This window comes from Eschrichtius robustus, chromosome 17 (assembly GCF_028021215.1).
Source record: "Eschrichtius robustus isolate mEscRob2 chromosome 17, mEscRob2.pri, whole genome shotgun sequence".
In the NCBI taxonomy this organism is placed as follows: Eukaryota; Metazoa; Chordata; class Mammalia; order Artiodactyla; family Eschrichtiidae; genus Eschrichtius; species Eschrichtius robustus.
The window spans coordinates 77,330,628-77,350,636 of NC_090840.1; the positions used below are offsets into that span (position 1 = coordinate 77,330,628).

General features: G+C 40.3%; 1 protein-coding gene across 1 annotated transcript in view; it reads left to right on the top strand.

The window, feature by feature from the left end:
- Positions 1-612: 612 nt before the first annotated feature.
- EFR3A (EFR3 homolog A) overlaps positions 613-20,009 on the top strand; it is a 95,759-nt gene continuing 76,362 nt past the window's right edge. Inside the window, exon 1 of the mRNA XM_068525473.1 lies at positions 613-735. Within this exon, the coding sequence (XP_068381574.1) occupies positions 726-735 (10 nt within the window). The 5' untranslated portion in view covers positions 613-725. The remainder of the gene's footprint in view (positions 736-20,009) is intronic.

A 20,009-nucleotide genomic window follows, 5' to 3' on the forward strand; every position in this document is an offset into this window, starting at 1 on the left:
GTCCATCATCGGATGAATGGATAAAGAAGATGCGGCACAGAACAAGAGGAAATTACACTTGCTGTCCTCTCAGAACAGGCGCAGCCGTCGCCCCGGATGACCTCCATGCGTCTCAAATCACGTTTTCAGAGAATACAGAACACACCGCAAGTTCAAGAGCTTATCAAAGAAAAAGCCTACGGGTACTCGATGCACTCAAGGCCATCACGCGTAGCCTCACAACCTCATAAACGCGTGCAGTTGCAAGAAACAAATATTGCTAATGCACCTCGCATAAGGGTTCATGAAAATGAATATGACTCAAATCAGGAGGGTCTGACAATAAAACGAAGCCCTAAGGGACCCTACGCGCGTACCTGTCCTCTCCAACTTCCCCAAGCCCCAGCACGCAGCCCCTCCCTGCCCGGAGCGCGGCCTCCCTGTGGAGGCGGGGCCGAGACGACGGTGACGTGCTGACGTCAGGGCGTGCGGACGCCCAAGTATCGTCCGGCGCGGAGCTGGGCTGGCGGCGGCCCCTGTTGCCAGCTTCCTTTGCGTGAGCCGCGGGGTCCGCGTCTGCGCCCTCCGCCCTTCGCCCTTCGCCCTTCGCCCTTCGTCCTTCGCCCTTCGCCCTTCGCCTCGTCCCGGTCTCCCCGGCCCGGCCCCTGCCCGTCATGGTGCCGTCGGCGCGCCTGGCGAGGCCCCGCTGAGCCTCGGCCCGGCGGCGAGCGCGGCTCGGGGTCACCATGCCTACCCGTGAGTGGCCGGCCGAGGGTCGGACCGGGCGGGGAGCGTTGGGAGGCGGCGGCCCGCTGGGCGCGCACTCCGGTGTCGCCGTCCGGCGGGGCGGCGGGGCAGGCGGGCCGGGGAGAGCCAGGAAGTGCCGGCGACCGGCCGAGTTAGTTTCGTTTGGGCTTAGGCTTCCCCGGTGGGGTGGCGTGGGAGCCCGTTGCACAGACGGGGAAACCGAGGTCCGAGCGCTAAGGACGCACGGCTAGTAAGTGGCAGAGCTGCTAGTAAGCTTGATCTGTGGGACTTGGAAGTCCAGCTCTTTCTCCAGCAGAGCTAAATGGCACTTTATGGAAATGCTGAAAATAGCTCCGTCCCATCGCCATTGCCTCCTCACTTGCTCGAGGACCAGGCATCTCCTGGTGGGACGCTCCGGCCTGGCCCAGAGCCCTTCCCCGCGGCGCCCGAAGTCCCAGCAGCCCTGACTTTTCTCTGTGACACGTCCCGGGGGTTGAAGCAAGTGCTCTTTGGGGAACTTGTTGGACCCACCGGCTTCAGATCCAACTGGCAACTGATTGAAAATGCAGGTGTAGGGCTCCTCCCTAGACACGTTGAATAAGATTCTGGAGCTTGGGCCCTGGAATCTGCGTGTCCTACGTGTTACTGAGGGACCCTGAAGTTTGAAAATTGCTGGATAGTGGAGGCGTTTTGGACAAACAGGGTACTATAACACTACCAACGACAAATTTTAAAACGACCCAGAGAATCACCACGTGACTTTAAACCCGGTGACCTATCTGGATATGTGCAGACTAGGGAAGCTCCTGATTTTGGACGTAGAGCAAGCATGATGATGATTGATTTGAGATTCTTTTCAAGTAGGGCTCTTGCAAGCGTTTCATGCTGTAGAATCTTGAAACACTTGTCGGTATGTTTCCAATTAGTTCATATTTCTTAGAATTCATAACTTTTCCTAATTGTCCTTATTTCTGTAGACACATGGGACATTGGATTTCCAGGTCAGCCTCAAATGCATGTTTTGTCCAGTGGTGGGTAAAGAGGAATTATTTCCTGATACTAGAAAGGTTTATGTAACGCTGTTACAACTTTTTAAACAATCTTGATGTAAAGATTACTAATAAGTCCTCATATATGTATGGGTAAGGTGGATTTTGTTCTCTTAACCCAGTCCTGTGTGTCCTAAACTTGATGTTCTTGGATTTTTGTATCCTGTACGTATGTCAGCAGTTTATATTTTATTCTTCTAGACTGGAGGAATATCATCATCAGTATTATTGTCAATTTTTTGTTCCTAAATTTATATTCATGTTAACAAGTGAATTAGCACTGTGCTAATCTTTTACTTTCTTAGAAAGCAAAGGGGGTGGGGGAGGAACACCTTTCTTAAAAGTTAAGGCTTCAAGTGGACTTTATGGGTAAAATGGCAATTAAACAGAGTTTTTTAGTTATGTTCTAAGGTTATTTAGCCCCATAGAGTGGATAGAAGACTTTTTTTTCCCCTTAATTGTGTGATTTACAATGCAGAATGACACAAGGATGAGCCATGGTGTACTTTGCATAGTTAGGATTACAAGATCCGTGACCTGACTGGAGGGCAAGTGAAATATTTGAGTTATCTATCATTGCTGTTAGTATTTATTATGGTACAGTTTCTGTGGTTGCTTAAAAGTGTGGTACCGATTGGTGGTACACGTGTGAAGTCAGTTGTGTTCATAATTGCCTTTTTCTCTTCTTTTGTGACCAGAACCACCAAAATAGCTGTGATAGTGTATGGATATTAGTACTTCTCAGAAATTCTGCATGTAGAATAAGTAATTTCCAGCAAAATTATTATTTTCTTTAGGGATTTTTTAGGAAGGAACCCCCCCCCGCCCCCCCCAATAAGCAAAGCTTTTTTTCTTTCTAATGTCAAATGAGTTAGGAGGCTCATGTACATACATGCTCAGCCAGTTAATCCTTAAGCGTTTAGTGAAATAAATGTAATGCTTTTCTGTAAAATGAAAGTGTTGGAGATGATCACTAGGGTCTTTTCAGACTCTATAATTCTGAGAGTGACCCTTATTCCAAGTCATAGAATTATTCTACTCTTGCTATTTTGTTGCTTATTTGGCATATTGATACCCTCAGTCATTGAAACTGGAATTGGTAAGTAGAATCCAGTGGAGCATAGTACACCCCTGAAGGCTGAACGATGGCATATCTCATGAATGTTAATAGTCACTTCATTGGACTTATTTCGGAGATCCATAGACTCTTTTTCAGAAAACAGCTACCTGGAAGGATGTGTGACAGGAAGTTGCTGCGACCCAGGAACAGTTCTGTGGTCATGTCACTGTGTATTTTCAGGCAGTAGTTTGCAATAATCACTAAGCACAGATTTCAAGACTGTTTCACTAAACGATCTTTTCAAATCTACAAACCTGTAATTTGTCACATCATTTCTCTAAAGGCCTTCATTTCATCCTCCTACACCCAAAGGATCGTTAAGAAACATTTTGATTGTGAAGATTTTCCAAACTCTGTATCAGAATTTGAGTGGAAGAAACGTTAAAGCTTCTCAATCCAATCGTTTCATTTTATTTTGCATATCAGGAGACTGAGACTCGGTGAGTTTCAGTAACTCGGCTAAGGTCACAGGTGGAGTAGAACCAGGACTTGAACACAGACCTGGGGTTAGGGTTTGGGTTAGGGTTCCTATCCATAATCACACTGAGCATAGATAATGTTTATTTTTCCACAGCTAAGTTGATAATAGTTTATCTTTTTAAAAAATTTTCCCTGGAGTTACACTAAGGCAAAAGTGAGCTTGGCCAAAACTTACATCAATCTTAGCGGGGATTCCAGTGGTGTGCTAGGTAGATGCTTGGTTATATAGGTATAGACGTAAATTTTTTAATAAACTACTTATATGAAAGGGACTTGTTAGCTGACAGATAACTTGTCTCAAAGCAGGTCCAGTAAAATGTGCCCTTTTATTATATACGAAAACATTGTATATTGGCTAAGGGAAACTGCAACTATTAACCATTCTTTGCTGTTAAACTATACTTTCAGTAATTATTTGTGGGTAATGCTTTCTTTTCTCATTTAGATGTTGGCATTGATATCTGGCCGCATTTGTTAGGCTGTGGTAATGTGGTCCATCTGTGTGTGGATTTTTCCATTGATGAGGTTGATTATATTTGACTTATTTTTCAATCCATTCTTATGAAATAAGTGCAGAATATAGGTGAATTGTGAAGTGAGGGATGAATGCTGGTGAAAGTGTTTTCATTTAGAAACACATGACAAGTAAACTTGGTCTGTTACTGGCTTGTGAACCTTTTGTGTTTGTTCGTTCTCTCTCCCTCTCTGCCCCTCACCCCCTTTTCTCCCTCTCCCACCCAGCACCTATGTACACTGCCAGAGTTATAGCTGAAGAGTTTTCTTTCTCACAGCGACCTTTGGCCTGACGTGTTTTGGTTACTACCAGATCTCATCTTTCAATCTGTCCCCACTCATGGGGCCATGGGGCTGCATTAAAGATGATGTAGGTCATGGGAGATGAGGCTGGAGAAGGAGAAAGGAGCCAGAATTTGAAGGATGTAAGACGCTGTGCAATTAACGTGACTAAAATTGTGTTCCAGCTGTCACAGTCACAGTTAGTGGCTATTTTGTAGGCATATTAGCAGTTTCCAACTTAGTGGTTACTTAAAAACTTAAAATTTCCTCTTAGTAATAGAAATTGATTATTGGATATTGATTGTGTACGAGGCAATATGCTTTGTGCTTTACAGGAATGATCTTACTTAGTTGTCTCCGACATTGAGGAGGGTCCTATTTGACCAATTATAGAAATGAAGAGATTGGTTCAGGGAAGTCAAGTAACATGCCTAATGACAGTAAGTGGTGGAGCTGGGATTGGAAGTGGATAGGTGTGACTTCACGGTCCCAATTCTTTTTTCACACTGCACTGCTCCAAGCCGGGCAGGAGTTGAATCTGCAGTCCTCAGATCCTATCAGCGTCCTTTAACACTGTCACTTTTGCTTAGCACTATGCCTGATCACATAATAGGTACTTGGTAAGTGTTGAATAAAAGAATGAATTCGAACTGGAGTCAGAGAAGTTATTCTTTGGATACTATAGCCTGAAATAACTTTTTTCCCATAAAAACAGTGTTATAAAAAGTTTTATAGTTTATGATTAGATTCTTAGCACACCTGCCTGAAATACTTGCAAGACCTGAGACAAGAATACAAATGGAGGCCCGCAAATCATAGTCTAAATCCGGGTTTCTCAATTCTTGCTCTCTTGATGTCTTGGACTGGATCATTTCTTGTTCGGGAGGTCTAGGGCTTTCCTGTGCATTGTAGGATGTGTAGCAGCTTCTCTGGCCTCTACCCACTGGAAGCTAGTAGTAATTCTCCCTGTCCCCTAAAGCTGTGACAACCAAAAATGTCTTCAGACATTGCCAAATGTCCCCTGGGGGGGGGGGGGGGGGGAATTGTCCCTGGGTTGAGAACCACTGGTCTAAATATTAAACGTTATAGACCAAGCTGTGGCCACAGCCTGGCCTGCTTTCCCATCCAGGGTCCCTACAATCTGCTTCCCAGAGATTACCTTCTCAACCTGGAGGTCCAAGCAGACTACAGGCCTGATCCGGTCAGCAATGATCTGTTAGGTCAGGGTGGGGTCTTGCCTGACCCTGTCCAGCTTCTTTGGGGAGCCAGAGTGAGAAGGTCCTCCCCGCCCCCCGTTACCTCACTTCCATCTCAGGAGTTTGGTACGGTTCTAAGCACCTCCCAAAGCTCTATCACCTGAGTAGAGGGGCAGGTGGGTGGAGGAAGCCCCGCTTTCTCGGGAAACTCCATCTGCCTGGACTCCCACTTCGGGTGATTTGGGGTGGGCAACTTCAAAGAAAAACAGCTGCCGCCATCTTTCTCTGGTCTCCTAGGATGTGATTTTCAGTATTGTCCCCTCCCCCACCCACAGGTACCTCTCTAAAAGGAAAGAAAACTGTGTTGTGGGAAGCAGAGGCCCTTTTTTCCCCCCCGAGTCAAATGAAGGCACTAGTTCTTAGGAGAAAGCCGCATCTTACCTATTATATAGCTCAACTTAGGTATGGAATGACCCCAGGTCACCTGAATACTGGGTGGGTATTCACGACTACATACTACCTTTATGTACTACTTCATACTACCTTTATGGGGGATGGAAAGGTATGGTATGGAAGTATTATAAAAATCTGTGGCTAAAGATTTGAAGAAGGATTCGAAGTTAACATCAAATATAAGAGATCAGTATTTGCAGTATTTATACAAATCGGAAAGCAAAATACCACCAACCCTCCGTGGTTAAAGCACACACCTATGCTTGTCAAAGTCTAAGTACAAATGATTGATAAAGATTTGGGGGGAGATGGTTCAATTTTACTAATAAAGAAATGCTCATTAAAAGCTGAAATCATTTTAGGTTTACCACATTACCGAAGACTTTAATAGGCAAAGGTGGTGGTGAGGTGCAGTAGAAAAGGCAGAAGTTTAAACTGGTACAATTCTTGGAAAGTAATTTGGCAATATTTTATCAAGTGCTCTGATAATGCTTTTACTCATTGACCCAGTAATTTCACTTTTGGGAATCCTTAAGAAATGATTAAAAACATAAACTGCACTAGGATGTCTGCACTGAGGTGTCTGTCACCGTAATATTTGTAAAATAGTAAAAACCTAGAAACTTTAATATTCAATAATGGGGAAGTGGTGCAAATTGAATATAGAACAGCCTTGCAACAAAATATCATGCAGCCATTTAAAATACTTATGAAAGCACTGGGATTGTGAACTGTTTTTATTTTCTTTTCTATAATTTGTGTTTTCCAGAGTTTCTACAGTTAGCATATAATCCACAATCAGAAAAAGATGCTTAAGTTTTTTTTTTTTACAACTTTACCATAATTTTTTTCAACATTTTCGTAATTCTTTCCAAAACCTAAATGAAACAAAATATTGCCCTGAACTGGTTCTTCCTTTAGCCCATAGAAAAGAATTTTGGGTAACTGATCAGATAGTGTTGATTGTGTGTGTATGTATATATACGGCTTAGGAAAACAGTGCATTTACTGTCTGATTGCTATTGCTGTCAGGTGATAGCAAATGCTTATCATTGGTGTTTTTATTCTGAAAGGAGGAAGAAATAATTTCTGATTTATTAAGTGGTCGTTTCAGTTGTGAAAACCTGAAAGGTTGAGATGAATCACTTTGGGTTTGGTTTATTGGGAGTTTGTAGGCTTTTTTTGTTTTTTTTTTTCCCTGAATGATTGTGTACTGTAGAATGAACACAATTCTAGGGAAGTATGATCACAAAATGGATGTTGGCAACTCCTCCTATGATTAATATGTCAGACCTGTCAAAATTCTTTCATCATTTGTACTTGCCAGGTTTATTCCACTCTTAAAATGAGCCTGCTTTCGCATATGCTCGAAATCAAGCAGGAGCTACACTATTAATTTTCCTCTTTCTGTATAGGCTGTCATATCCTCCCTTCTGCATATTTATTTATTGCTTGCTAACTTTAGGTATTATTAGATAGCATGATTCTAATTTTTATTAAAGAAGGAATCACTACTCAGCTTTTGTCATTGTACCTCTGCATCAAGTTTGCCATATTCTAAAAACTGGGCATTAAACCTTTTGCTCTGCAGTCTTCAAGAGGACTTTCATTCTCCTCAATGCCATTATTTTTGGTTTTATTCTTAGTTGGTGAGTTCATTACCTGAACTCCAGGGTATTTCTGCTGTACTGTATCCAGTTTTCTGGATAATTCTAAGTGTTCTTCACACCCCTGCTATTTAATTGGCTTTTTGAACTGCTGTCTTGGCAATTTGCTACAAAGTTCTCTGTGCTGTGGTTGCACTTAACTTTAAATGGATCTCACTCCCGCTGGGCAGGGAAAATGAAATATAAGATGTTCAAGTTTGCTGCGGTCAATGCCTGGGGCCTCGTAAATGGCAAAAGGTACTGGCCAGGCTAAAGGACTGGCCTGGAAGTCGAAAGGAGTGGTCCGTTTATGACATCTGGCATAAATTGTTTTTTGAACTTAGTTATAAGTATTTTTATTAACTACTTGATCCATTCAATGGAAAATGATAATACTTCTCAGGGAGATTTGGATGCAGTAGAATTTATGTAATTGTGCTTTAGAGGTGGAAATACTCTATGAACATGGGATTAGAATCAGAATCAGAATTAGAATTGCTTCTTGGATTGTTACCCTTTGCTGCAGCTGGTTCCAGAAGGGCACCTACAGGGGAGGGTAGTCCAGGCAGATGTGTAGTAGCTAGGATTTGGGGTCTAAGTCCCTATGGGTTTTTCCCATTCTCTTAGCTGGCTGGACTATGTGAACTTCGGGGGTCCAGTTTCTTTTTCAGTTCACAGCCCGGATCAGAAACAGCCTTGAATAATTTGTCTACTCCATGCTGCCTTTTCCCTTGATTCCATCCTGCTTCATCACTTGGTCTTCCAAGGATGGGAGCACCTTTGGGAAGCTGACCCAGGATTGTCTTACTGCGCCATCTTTACGAAATGGAACAGCTCAGGTCCAGGAGGTTGAGGGAAGAAACTGCCCCAGGTCAGTTCTATTTGTATTACCTTTACTAAAGCTCCATCCCCTGGCACAGGATTCTCATTGGGAGTTCCTGAGCATTACATGTTGTTCCTGATCCATACTGGAGGGCGGCACAAGGGAAGTTTGAGCTACCGCTAGACGTAAGTTTTCAGAATGTCTTCCATGGAAATATAGCAGGGACTGTTGTGTGGAGAGAGTGCTGAGAGACTGAGCAGGCAGGCCCCTCTGCCTGACCCAGCTTCAGCCGGGCCAGCTCTGTCTTTAATCTGTCTCATGGTAAGATTCTGCATCCAATTTCAGGAGGTAGATAGCATTGTTCCCTTTTTAAAAAGTTTGAAATTTAGGGTCTTAGGCATTAGAATATGCCTTCTGACAAGAACGTAAGATATTTTAGAATCAAAAGCTCAGGGACCTAGAGGCAAAACCAAAGCCATTTAGCTGATGGTGTCTCAGCTGCTTTTGCTCTAACGATCTCCGGGAATGGAGTTGTCTCATCTCTCCTCGTAGTCGTTTCGGTCATAGGCGCTGTCTGTATACTCTTGGAGTCACAAACATTCTCTTTCAGTCTTTCTTATTTTCCTGTTGGATTTCTCTTAGGGATTGATTCACTCAGCAGATTATTTTAGTGCCTACATGTGCAAGGCAGTGATAGGTGGGGAATATGGGGATGAATAAAGCAGTCCCTAGCTTTAAAAAGTCTATCCAGTTTATAGAACCTTGTGTAGATGGCTATCACACAAAGAAGGAAATGGCAAGCCCCCTGAGAAAGTGCTGTGGGGTTCACAGAGAGACCGCAAGGAAAAGGTGAGTGGGAGATGGCGTCCTCAGCCTGAGTAGTTACCAGAGGTGAGAGTGCGGGTTTGGGGAAGATGTTTGAGTCACACAGGTGGAAGTAACCAACAGCTGGCGGGAGTAAGTCATTGGTGCTGGGGAGCGTGACGACTTTAAGGCCATATATATATTTGGTAATTTTGTCTTTTAAGCAACACATACTTATCAACGCCTAGTATGTGCCAGTTATTACAGGCACTGCGGACACAGCAGTACCTCATACTAGACACATGGGCATCACCCCGGACATCTTCTCTGCTCTCATGAAGCTTAATCTGGTGAGGAAGACAAGTGCTGACCAGGGACAAGTGCTGACAGATTAAAAACAGAGCTGGCCCGGCTGAAGCTGGGTCAGGCAGAGAGGCCTGCCTGCTAAGTCTCTTCAGCACCCTCTCCACACAACAGTCCTTATCTTCCTCACCAGACTAATTACAAGCACCTAATGCCTGTTTTCTTTGCCAACGTATATATAGTTTTTGATACAGTAGGTGGCTCATGGTACACATTCGGTGTATATTTGTAGAGTGACTCAGATTACTCAAGGAGAAACACAGGTTGCTATGGAAACACATGAGAGAGGTTGGAGGGAGAGCAGTTAGAGGTTATTAGAATACAGTAGTCTGAGTGGTGGGCTTTTGGACTTGGATGATAGTAGTGGGATGGATTGCAGTGTAGAAATCTGAATATTGTTGAGAAAGTACAATTCATAGGATTCATTGGATGAGGGGTTGAGGGAGAAGGAGGAGTCAGGATTCACTCCCAGATTTCAGGCGTGATCGTTCGGGTGAACTGCTCTGGTATGATACAGGGACTTTTTGGAGAAGGCAGGTGAGTCCATCTTAGGGTATGATAAGTGTGTGGTGCCTTACAGGGCTTTCAGGGTACATTTGTAGGAATAACAGTGGATGAAATTACTGAAGGATAGGTTGTGAAGGGAGTAAAGATGCTGAGGCAGATCCTCGAGGAACACGTTCATTTAAGGATGGACTAGGCAGAGGGAGCAGGTGGAACATTGCTAAAACAAATGCGTGCATGACAAGAACTAGGTAAGGCTCGTGACAGTCCCTTTATTTATAGACGCACTGCAAGCATTTCAGTGTAGCGAGGAAAAGAAGCTGGACAGTCGCTTACTGTTTGATGTGAGGCTTTGACGATGATGATTTATGAAGTGTTGTTAGGAAAAAAAAATCTTACTTTAAAACCTTAAAGATGATTGTATGTCTTAATTGTGGTATGTACTATCCTGTACTTATGTCATTAACTTGTCACTGCTTCCTAGCTGAGGGAAGAGATTGTCAGATTATAGTTGGTTGAGAGGATATAAGCTGTTCTATAATTCCTGGGTAGACAAGCTAAATTGTGCAATTTGCAGGTAGAAATTAGGGAAGCTCCACATATGTAATCTAAAACTTTCATATAGAACTAAACTATTAGTAACTTATCATCCCATGCTGTCTTCTTTGAGTCTCACTGTTACGTGTATTTGTGGAAGAACTGAATGATCTGCTCGTGGCAGATACAATGCTTATGTAAACTTGCTGAGGAACTGCTTTACTTCAAACAGAGAACTGAGGGGGCATTTAGAGACTGGAGCTGTCACCTGAGAGCATCAGTTAGCTCTTTGAGTGTTGAGCACCACGTTCTCCCCCCACACAGCTGATACTCCTCTTTTTTCCCTTCCCTATCCATTGCTTTCTGCGTATTTACTCAGTGACATGGAGTAAACAGCCTCTCTTCTCTTTTTAGCAGCAAAGAAATATTGCTGCTCTTTTTGCTGCCTGCCCTGATAGGGTACAGCAACATGCTGGTTAAGGGCTGAATAATTTTAAAAGCTTTGTATCCAGTGGTTTCAAGAACATTAGGGAGGGGTGAGTACAATTAAGTGTGGTTTGGCTGCAGAGCTTTTGCTGGAATGGCAGTTGATTCCACCATTCTTAATTTTTTAAATCTAAAATTTCACTGTATTCAACCTTGCTAAAGAATCTGAGTATTTACACAAAAGTGAGATGATTTTCTCTTGTTCCCTTTTAATTTTCAAGAGTGAATAGTTTCTTTTTGTAGTTGTAGTAATAACATGAATACCACAAGTGTGTATAGATTTCCAGGTTCTCCCTTTGTGTATAAATGCCGCAGAAAGTTGCCGTGTTTTTTATTTCTTCCATGCATTCGTTGTTATAAGTCTTACCTTTGAACTTGAGGAAGATATAGCAATACATTGAAATCTTCGGGTAGCGTCGGATTTTGGTTTATGATTCATTAAAAAAGATATTAGAGAAGATTAGATTGCCTTCTTAAGAGTTTTGATTAACATAAAAGTTGTGCATGCTGTGACCATAATGTGTATAATAAATTAAAAGAATACCTAATTTAAAGAAGTCTTAGGCTTTTGACATTGTGTTACCCAAGTGAATACAAAATGTTTAGAGTCTTTATGTTTTAGCTGGAAGTTTTGGGGAGACTATGTCAAGCACTGAACCTCGAAAGTTTAAATTAGTAGCTTAATGTTTTTTAAATTAAACTTTGTACTTAGCTAGACCCACTCAGCAAGTCCTGTGTTATATTTTCCTATCTTCAAACTTTGGATAGAGAAATTAAATATATATTCTGTTTAGATACATAATGAGAGTGTTCCCTATCTTTCCCTTTACTGTTTAATCAGGAAATTTAATCATCTCAATTCAAATGAAAATCTTCAACATATGGCATAGACACCGTGGGTGTTGTGAAATCTGAAAGAAGAATCAGTGCCGTTGGTATATTGAATGTATTCGTTCTGAAAATAATTTTGGAAGTTACAAACACCCCAGATTTAACCCTTTTGTTACTCTGTGACTAATAAGGAAATAAGAATTTGTTAAAATTTAAGTCGTTGGGGAATTTTAATGCTGTTTTGAATTTTGCCTGAAATAACTCATATCCTACTTTTGAAATATTCAGAGAATTTTTAATTAAAAATAACTCAAACATCTGGTTCACTGAGAAAGATCCTAGTCATCGTCTGTGGTGGATTCTTTATGTCTGTAATGGGGACAAGTTAGTATCTTTTGATTTAAGGGTTTATTTTCCTGACTACAGTGCCTTAGCTCGTTTAAGCAGAAATTGGATTTGGATGTGTTGGTGTTTTTTTGTTTTTGTTTTTGTTTTTGTTTTTTAAAGAACTTAGCTAAAAATCTGCAGAAAACCCCACCTTTATCTTTTTTTAATATCCAGGTTTTCGTTGTGGACAGTAGGGTAGCAGTAGGGTTTTAAACTGTGACCTTGGTATTACAAATACTTATTAAGGTCACAGTAAGTATACTGATGGAAATAATTGATTTTTAAGGAGAGCTGTATTGAGATATATAACTTGCATACCTGTATTAAGTATATGGGAAAGCTTGATTTTTATGTAAAATAAAAACTGTACAAGTTACCTGAGCAGTGATTATAAATGTGAAATCCTAGATGCCCAACCTTTCCTTTCCCCCAGATTTTGATTCAGTAGGACTCACAATTCGATAAATTGCACGGTGTTAGGAGACTTGCTAAAATTAAAGATACTGAGTGGCAAGATTGTGAAATTCTAGTTCTTTTTAACCTCTTTATTATAAATCAGATATTTTTTCCTCGGGATTTTAAAACTTACACAGTATATTTTTAAATTTAAAAATCTGAAATCATCCAGTGTCAGATTACCATAATCCCAAAACGAGTGTTTTAGTTTGTAGAGGGGAGAATTAACTAGACTTTTTCCTCTGCATGCCCAAATTATAATAAAGCAAAGGATTCCCACCTTATTTCTACAAAGTGAAAATGGGTTGTAGCTTCAAAACTGAAACTTGCTTTAAGTATGGATTTGCTGCTAGAGTTTTGTGAAAGTTTACATATAAATGCTTCTGTTATTTTCCTTGTTAGTTTTGGGAGTATTTCGTTGTCACAAGCTGAAACTCACAGTGCACAGTGGATAGGGAAGCTTTAAGACATCCTAAACAGCGGTTGTCATTTGGCTGTGATTTTGTAAAATAATGAGGTTCTCTCCCCCTTTTTTCAGTGGCTGAGCTCCATACAGCTCTTGTTTGTTGTCAGGTGTGCTGGGAATTCACCAGTAACTTTTTGTGGGGGCAGTCTAATAGCCTAACAAAAGCTTCTCATTTTTCCTTTCATGATGTTCTTGTATTCTTAGGGATATTTTAGAGCTCAGAGTAACCTACAATAGGAAAAGAAGACACCTTCTCGAAGTGGGAAGTTTTGTAATATGACAGGTTCTCAGGCAGGGTGTCACTTCTCCATTCTCTACCGTCTGACTTGATGGAGAGCTTGGTAACAAGTATAATCTTTGGGCAACTGTGAAGTATTTTGTCTATGTTGCTCTACTCTCCATATTAAACAGTTCAGCTTTTTTTTTTTTTTTTTTTAAAGTAAATTAACATTAAAACCCAGAATTATTCATTGTTAGGTTGGCAAGCATTCTCTTTTTTTTTTTTTTAAACTTTTGGATTTATTTATTTATTTATTTATGGCTGTGTTGGGTCTTCATTTCTGTGCGAGGGCCTTCTCTAGTTGCGGCGAGCGGGGGCCACTCTTCATCGCGATGCGCGGGCCTCTCACTGTCGCGGCCTCTCTTGTTGCAGAGCACAGGCTCCAGACGCGCAGGCTCAGTAGTTGTGGCTCATGGGCCTAGTTGCTCCGCGGCATGTGGGATCTTCCCAGACCAGGGCTCGAACCCGTGTCCCCTGCATTGGCAGGCAGATTCTCAACCACTGCGCCACCAGGGAAACCCAGTTCAGCTTATTTAAAAAAAAAAAAAAAAAAAGCCATCTCAGGAAGGCAGTACGGTATAGAAACTGTTAGGAGCACAGGCTCTTAAGTGGATCCACCACTTCTAGTTGTGTGACCTTGGACAAATTACTTTTATCTTTCTGATTTCCTATTTGTAACCTATAGATGTTGATACCTACCTCATACAGTTATGAGCGTTAAGGAAGATAAAATCTGGAATATAGTAGATGCTGAAATATTGGTTGAATGCATTCTGAAAGAATCAGACTGGCAGATAAGGAATAGATAAGAACAGGGTATTCCTGGGGTAGATTAGGTTAGGTCTTCTGGTTTTCTACTATATTTTGCATTATATCCATGAAACCAGAATTTGTGCCGGAGGGAACTTGCATTTAGTATTTGCTGTTGTATTAGTTTACTAGGGCTGCTGTAATAAAATACCACAAACTGAGTGACTTGAGCAACGAATTTATTGGCTCACAGTTCTGGAGGTCAGAAGTCTGAAATCAAGGTGTTGGCCGAGTTGCTTCCTTCTGAGGGCTGTGAGGGAAGGGTGTGTTCCAGGTCTTTTGATCTGGCTTGTAGATGGCCAATTTCATGTTCATCTGGAGTTCTCCCTGTATGCATGTCTGTCTCTTAATTTTCCCTTTTTATAAGGATACCAGATATATTGGATTAGGGCCCACCCTAATGACTTCATCCTCACTTAATTGCCTCTGCAAAACCTTATCTCTAAATAAGGTCACATTCTAACGCCCTGGGAGTTAGGACTTCAGCATATGAATTTTGAGGGGGATACAGTTCAACCCATAATAGCTATGTGAGACATGAAAGTGAAACAGATTTTTTTACTTACAATATTTCCATTTTCTAAGCCATGCTTGCTTATTAAACTTCGATGTAAACTGATGGCATAGTAACTTTTTCTTTTACTATAACCAAATATTCATTTACTTAAACTTATGGTGAAGTATATCTAGCACTAGAAGAAAATTGGTAGAATGGAACAAAAATTCAAAATTCTTTCTTTTCATGGCTCAGTTATTTGGTATGCTACTAAATTCTCTGAAGGCTGACTTATAGTCATTTTGGCATTTGAGTTGATTTCAGGAATGGTACATATCTTAATATCTAGCAAATACAGAATTTACTGGCCTCCATGTTATATGAAATCTTACTTGTGTTAGTTTTTCAAAGCTGCCATATACAAGGTACCATAAGCCAAGTGGCTTAAGACAACAGAATATTCTCACAGTTCCGGAACCTAGAAGTCTGAAATAAGGTGTGGGCAGGGCCATGCTCCCCCATAAGTCTCGAGGGAAGGATCCGTCCTTGCCTCTTCTAGCTCTGGTGGCTGCTGGCAAGCCTTAGAGTTCCTTGGTTTGTGGCAGCATGAATCTCATCTCTTCCTGTCTTCAATGTGGCCTTCTTCCCTGTGTGTCTCCTCTTTCTCTTATCCACTTGTCTTACCTTTCTCTTTAGGAGGGTACCAGTCTTTGGATTAAGGGCCCACCCTAATCCAGGATGACCTCCTTTTAATTTGATTCCATGTGCAAAAACTCTGTTTCCAAATAAGGTCACATTCACAGGTACTGGGGTTAGGACTTCAACATATCTTTTTTGTGGGAACGCAGTTCAACCTGCAACGTTTGTCCATTGCTTTAAAAAGATAGCTTCTTTTAACTTCTCTAACCTTCCAAGTATTCTTGACTAGTAAATGGACAACTTTGTTATCACAGATTAATGTTCTTGAGCCTCACAATTCAGAACCCTCCCAGTGTCTTGATTGTTAACCCATTACCTTGGTTTTCCAGGTAAAGAATTATGCTTCACTTTCAGCTCTTTGTCCTGTTGCAGTAGTTTGTTGCAAATTCTTTTTAAAGTGCCTTTTGTCTCATACTTTCTTTACCAACTCAATGTTATGAGTTATGTTTGAAATTGCTGAACCTCCTATTGTATAGTTTACAATAGATTTCAATTCCAGGAGGCTTTTGTAACTGGAACGCGTGTTATCTTACTGCTGAGTGCATCTTATCTGTAGTACTTTTTATGAAGACAAGGTATTCTATACAGATAGAATGGTGTGAGCAGGCGCATGGGGATGAATAGGTTTGGGGCTTGATTTAAGAGCTGTGAATATTCACAGTTTTTATCTGGGAAGTAAGGCTGAAAAGTTAGAGACTGTGCCCAGGTTCATCTCCAAAACCAGCCTAACAATGAAGTGTAAATAAATTGGGGAGATCTTTATTTTGGTAAAGTGTAACTGACTTCACTTTTTAAATCTTTAAATAAATGTGTGTGTGTGTAGCTAAAATAAACTATTAAATTTGTCATATACATTTTGTAAAATAAGTGATTTGGGTTTTTGTAGGTATGCTCTGAATGAACTATCTGATAATTTGTCTAATCATGGATACTATTTTAATAACCTTTTCCATTATATTCTCCATATATTTCTGACATACAATAAAATGTCTTGTAGTCATATTCTTTCTGTGTTAACTTTGCCTTATATAAACTTCACAGTCTTTTTCAAAGGCATTTGGAAAATGTCAGGGTTTTTTTTGTTTTTTTTTTTTAACTTTCACAAATTGGAAATGTCACAGTCAGACAGCTTCTGAGGAGAAATAGAAGGCTTTTATTGTGAGTCAAGGTTTGAACTTTATTTATTTATTTTTTATTATTTTCTTCTTATTAGTCATCCATTTTATACACATCATTGTATACATGTCAATCCCAATTGCCCAATTCATCACACCCCCACCTCCACCCCCCCGCCGCTTTCCCCCCTTGGTGTCCATACGTTTCTTTTTCTACTTCTGTGTCTCAATTTCTGCTCTGCAAACCGGTTCGTCTGTACCATTTTTCTAGGTTCCACATATATGCGTTAATATACAGTATTTGTTTTTCTCTTTCTGACTTCACTCTGTATGACAGTCTAGATGCATCCAAGTCTCTACAAATGACCCAATTTCATTCCTTTTTATGGCTGAGTAATATTCCATTGTGTATATGTACCACATCTTCTTTATCCGTTCGTCTGTCGATGGGCATTTAGGTTGCTTCCATGACCTGGCTATTGTAAATAGTGCTGCAGTGACCATTGGGGTGCATGTGTCTTTTTGAATTATGCTTTTCTCTGGGTCAATTTACATTCCCACCAACATTGCAAGAGGGTTCCCTTTTCTCCACACCCTCTCCAGAATTTGTTGTTTGTAGATTTTCTGATGATGCCCATTCTAACCAGTGTGAAGTGATACCTCATTGTAGCTTAGATTTGCATTTCTCTAATAATTAGTGATGTTGAGCATCCTTTCATGTGCCTCTTGGCCATCTGTATGTCTTCTTTGGAGGAATGTCTATTTAGGTCTTCTGCCCATTTTTGGATTGGGTTGTTTGTTTTTTTGATATTGAGCTGAATGAGCTGTTTATATATTTTGAAGATTAATCCTTTGTCCATTGATTGGTTTGCAAATATTTTCTCCCATTCTGAGTGTTGTCTTTTCGTCGTCTTTATAGTGTCCTTGGCTGTGCAAAAGCTTTGAAGTTTCATTAGGTCCCATTTGTTTATTTTTGTTTTTATTTCCATTACTCTAGGAGGTGGGTCAAAAAAGAACTTGCTGTGATTTATGTCGAAGAGTGTTCTTCTTATGTTTTCCTCTAAGAGTTTTATAGTGTCCAGTCTTACATTTAGGTCTTTAATCCATTTTGAGTTTATTTTTGTGTATGGTGTTAGGGAGTGTTCCAACTTCATTCTTTTACATGTAGCTGTCCAGTTTTCCCAGCACCACTTATTGAAGAGGCTGTCTTTTCTCCTTTGTAAACTCTTGCCTCCTTTATCAAAGATAAGGTGACCATATGTGCATGGGTTTAACTCTGGGCTTTCTATCCTGTTCCATTGATCTGTATTTCATTTTCTGTGCCAGTACCATATTGTCTTGATTACTGTAGCTTTGTAGTATAGTCTGAAGTCAGCAAGTCTGATTCCTCCAGCTCCGTTTTTTCTGTCAAGACTGCTTTGGCTGTTCGGGGTCTTTTGCGTCTCCATACAAATTTTAAGATTTTTTGTTCTAGTTCTGTAAAAAATACCACTGGTAATTTGATAGGGATTGCACTGAATCTGTAGATTGCTTTGGGTAGTATAGTCATTTTCACAATATTGATTCTTCCAATCCAAGAACATGGTATAGCTCTCCATCTGTTGGTATCATCTTTAATTTCTTTCATCGGTGTCTTATAGTTTTCTGCAAACAGGTCTTTTGTCTCCCTAGGTAGGTTTATTCCCAGGTATTTTATTCTTTTTGTTGCAATGGTAAATGGGAGTGTTTCCTTAATTTCTCTTTCAGATTTTTCATCATTAGTATATAGGAATGCAAGAGATTTCTGTGCATTAATTTTGTAGCCTGCAAGTTTACCAGATTCGTTGATTAGCTCTAGTAGTTTTCTGGTGGCATCTTTAGGATTCTCTATGTATAGTATCATGTCATCTGCAAACAGTGACAGTTTTACTTCTTCTTTTCCAATTTGTATTCCTTTTATTTCTTTTTCTTCTCTGATTGCCATGGCTAGGACTTCCAAAACTATGTTGAATAATAGTGGTGAGAGTGGACATCCTTGTCTTGTTCCTGATCTTAGAGGAAATGCTTTCAGTTTTTCACCATTGAGAATGATGTTTGCTGTGGGTTTGTCGTACATGGCCTGTATTATGTTGAAGTAGGTTCCCTCTGTGCCCACTTTCGGGAGAGTTTTTATCATAAATGGGTGTTGAATTTTGTCAAAAGCTTTTTCTGCATCTATTGAGATGATCATATGGTTTTTATTCTTCAGTTTATTAGTATGGTGTATCACATTGATTGATTTGCATATACTGAAGAATCCTTGCATCCCTGGGATAAATCCCACTTGATCATGGTGTATGATCCTTTTAATGTGTTGTTGGATTCTGTTTGCTAGTATTTTGTTGAGGATTTTTGCATCTATATTCATCAGTGATATTGGTCTGTAATTTTCTTTTTTTGTAGTATCTTTGTCTGGTTTTGGTATCGGGGTGATGGTGGCCTCCTAGAATGAGTTTGGGAGTGTTCCTTCGTCTGCAATTTTTTGGAAGAGTTTGAGAAGGATGGGTGTTAGCTCTTCTCTAAATGTTTGATAGAATTCACCTGTGAGGCCATCTGGACTTTTGTCCTGGACTTTTGTTTGTTGGAAGATTTTTAATCAGTTTAATGAAACACTTTCATTTTCATTACTTTGTGATTGGTCTGTTCATATTATCTATTTCTTCCTGGTTCAGTCTTGGAAGGTTATACCTTTCTAAGAATTTCTTCCAGGTTGTCCTTTTTATTGGCATAGAGTTGCTTGTAGTAGTCTCTTAGGATGCTTTGTATTTCTGCGGTGTCTGTTGTAACTTCTCCTTTTTCATTTCTAATTTTATTGATTTGAGCCCTCTCCCTCTTTTTCTTGATGAGTCTGGCTAATGGTTTATCAATTTTGTTTATCTTCTCAAAGAACCAGCTTTTAGTTTTATTGATCTTTGCTATTGTTTTCTTTGTTTCTATTTTATTTATTTCTCCTCTGATCTTTATGATTTCTTTCCTTCTGATAAGTTTGGGTTTTGTTTGTTCTTTCTCTGGTTCCTCTAGGTGTAACGTTAGATTGTTTACTTGAGATTTTTCTTGTTTCTTGAGGTAGGCTTGTATTGCTATAAACTTCCCTCTTAGAACTGCTTTTGCTGCATCCCATAGGTTTTGGATCGTCGTGTTTTCATTGCCATTTGTCTCTACATATTTTTTTATTTTCTCTTTGATTTCTTCAGTGATCTCTTGGTTCTTTAGTAACATATTGTTTAGCCTCCATGTGTTTGTGTTTTTTACGTTTTTTTCCCTGTAATTGATTTCTAGTCTCATAGCGTTGTGGTCAGAAAAGATGCTTGATATGATTTCAGTTTCCTTAAATTTACTGAGGCTTGATTTGTGACCCAAGATGTGATCTATCCTGGAGAATGTTCCGTGCGCACGTGGGAAGAAAGTGTAATCTGTTTTTGGATGGAATGTCCTATAAATATCAATTAAATCTATCTGGTCTATTGTG